General features: G+C 48.0%; 3 protein-coding genes across 3 annotated transcripts in view; all 3 read right to left on the reverse strand.

Moving 5' to 3' along the window:
* Nucleotides 1–452: 452 nt before the first annotated feature.
* On the reverse strand, nucleotides 453–941 carry LOC138017303 (uncharacterized). Its single transcript, XM_068864433.1, has one exon. It carries the CDS (start codon nucleotides 939–941, stop codon nucleotides 453–455), a length of 489 nt encoding a protein of 162 aa, XP_068720534.1.
* A 224-nt stretch (nucleotides 942–1,165) lies between these two features.
* On the reverse strand, nucleotides 1,166–1,840 carry LOC138017304 (uncharacterized). The gene has a single exon (XM_068864434.1). It carries the CDS (start codon nucleotides 1,838–1,840, stop codon nucleotides 1,166–1,168), a length of 675 nt encoding a protein of 224 aa, XP_068720535.1.
* A 24-nt stretch (nucleotides 1,841–1,864) lies between these two features.
* LOC138017305 (uncharacterized) overlaps nucleotides 1,865–2,500 on the reverse strand; it is a 1,271-nt gene continuing 635 nt past the window's right edge. Inside the window, exon 2 of the mRNA XM_068864435.1 lies at nucleotides 1,865–2,500. This exon is cut by the window's right edge and continues 141 nt beyond it. Within this exon, the coding sequence (XP_068720536.1) occupies nucleotides 1,865–2,500 (636 nt within the window).

Consider the following 2,500-nt stretch of genomic DNA (forward strand, 5'->3'; position numbering starts at 1 on the left):
CTTCCCGTCTTCGGCAGCTGAAGCAAGAATCAAGGACACGACGAATACTGCTTCTTGCCTTGACTATCCAGAATCGTTGTCTTAGCTGCGATGAAACGTACTCAAGACCAGAGTGACCACACTTTTCGTGATATTCCCGGATGAGAAGCTCGGTCACGTGGTGTCGTTTGGGTAGGACGATTGGGTACTTCGCATCTGATTCGATAGGGGCATGTCTTAATCGGCCTCCGACGCGGAGCAGGCCATCTTTCATTTTAGCATCCAGCTTGACAATAGTGCTTGATTTCTTGATCAGACTTCAGTTCAAAACTTCTTCAGGGAAACTTTCCCTTTGCACATTTTTGAGGATCTCCTTTTCTGCTAGGTCCATTTCTTCAACTCTTAAAGGGACGAGTTTCTTTCCATGCTGAAGGATTGTTGATTGTTCCTCTGCCCGTCTCGCACGCTGTCTCCTAAGTTGTTCGTAATCGATACCAGGATGAAATTCGTTCAAAGATTCTGTTCAGGGCATTCGTAGCGATGTCTGCTCTAGTAGCGCAGGTCTTTGCTTCCTTTTTTACTTCTGGATCGTTTTCCTCGACTTTTCTGTCCATTCTGGGTGGTCGTTGAGGCCAGCTTTCCTCGGGTAGCCAAAGAAACTGAGGACCTTTGAGCCAACGGCTTTCTTCTAGGAACGAGTGGACTGATAATCCGCGTGATGCGTCGTCGGCAGGGTTGGACTTGGTGTCGAAATATCGCCATTGAACTGGCAAGGAGACATCTCTTATGTTGGCGATTCTATTTGCGACAAAGGTTTGAAACCGTTTGTCTTCGTTCTCAACATAACACAATACGCATGTGCTGTCTGACCAGAAAATAGACCTACACGTGGGTTTCTCTTCCAATTCCTCCTGGATCATTTTCTCAAGTCTTGTAGCTACGACAGCCGCAGACAGCTCCATCCTTGGGATGGTTGTAGGCTTGAGAGGAGCTAATCTTGCTTTTCCAAGTACAAAGGAGCAGTGGATATCGCCTCGGGTGTTGACAATTCTAAGGTACGAAACTGCACCGTAACCTTCCTGAGACACGTCAGAGAAATGATGCAGCTGTCTCGAAACAATTTCTCCAAACTCCGAGGGCTTGAGACATCTGTTAACTGAGAACTGCTCTAGCTTCGGTAACTCGTTTAACCATTTCTGCCAGCGGTGTGTTTCCTCTTCTGGGATTGGGTCATCCCAGCCAAGATTCTTTCGGCACAGGTCTTGCAGTATCGCCTTTGCCAGTAGGATAAGGGGGGGAGCGAAACCCAGGGGGTGATAGAGAGAACTCCTCTTCTCGTAAGCGGTCTGTCTTTGATGGTAATAGTGAACCCAAACGTATCTGTGGCAACGTTCCACTGGACTCCAAGCGGTCTCTCGACATGTTTCGACTTGTCAAAGTCCAGTTTTCTTAGAGAAGGGGCTCTCTTGGATTCAGGGATCGACTCAATCACTGGGGAGAAGTTTGAGATCCACTTTGTGGGACGGAATCCACCTTTCGCAAGACACGTGCTCAGCTGGTCGGCGAGTTTAACAGCTAATGACTCGGATTTCACTGCTTTAAGGCAGTCGTCAACGTAGAGATTTCTTCTAATCGTTTGGATCGTTTCTGGGTCGAAGTCACCCTCATTGTCGTCAGCGGTCTTTCGTAAAGCAAAGTTTGCACAGCTTGGGGATGACGTATCGCCGAATAAGTGCACTGTCATCTGGAATTCGTCGGCTTGTTTGCTAAGGTCACCGGCTGTCCACCACAGGAATCCCAAAGCGTTACGGTCCTGTGGACGAACTTTCACCTGATGAAACATCGCTTCTACGTCGGACATTAGAGCTACAGATTCTTCGCGGAATCAAGTTAGCACTCCCACTAACGTATTGGTCAAGTCCGGCCTTTGTAGGAACTGGTCATTCAAAGATGTTCCTCTGTACTTTGCGGAGCAGTCAAACACGACTCTCACTTTGTCAGGCTTTTGAGGGTGAAAGACTGGGTGATGGGGCAAATACCAAACTGTTGTGCTGAGCTCCTCAAACTGTGCAGGGTGTACTCCTTTTGCATAGCCTTTACGAAGAAGGTCGTCCATGAATTCTGTGTACTTTCCGTGAAGTAGTGGATCCTTCGTTAATCTGGGTTTCAGTAATTTCAAGCGGTGTTCGGCTAAGGATTTGTTGTTTGGCAGCTCTGGGGGGTGTTGTCGCCATGGTAACGCCATTTCGTAATGTCCTTCCTCTAGTTTGATAGATTCGTTCATAATGTCTAGGGCTCCACGATCTTCTTGAGACATTGAGGGTTTGTTGCTGAATGCCGAGTCGTTAAACTCCATATTGCAGAATTTCTCAAACTGCTCTTTCAGTTGTACGTCAGCGTTTATGAAGCTGGCCGAGTGTGGTGCACTACCGGTTCTACCGAGGGGACCGTTTACGACCCAGCCTAGGGCTGTCCTTGTGGCATACGGTTCTCCTCTCTGTCCTCTCCGTATCTCTAATGG

This window comes from Montipora capricornis, chromosome 9 (assembly GCF_036669925.1).
Source record: "Montipora capricornis isolate CH-2021 chromosome 9, ASM3666992v2, whole genome shotgun sequence".
In the NCBI taxonomy this organism is placed as follows: Eukaryota; Metazoa; Cnidaria; class Anthozoa; order Scleractinia; family Acroporidae; genus Montipora; species Montipora capricornis.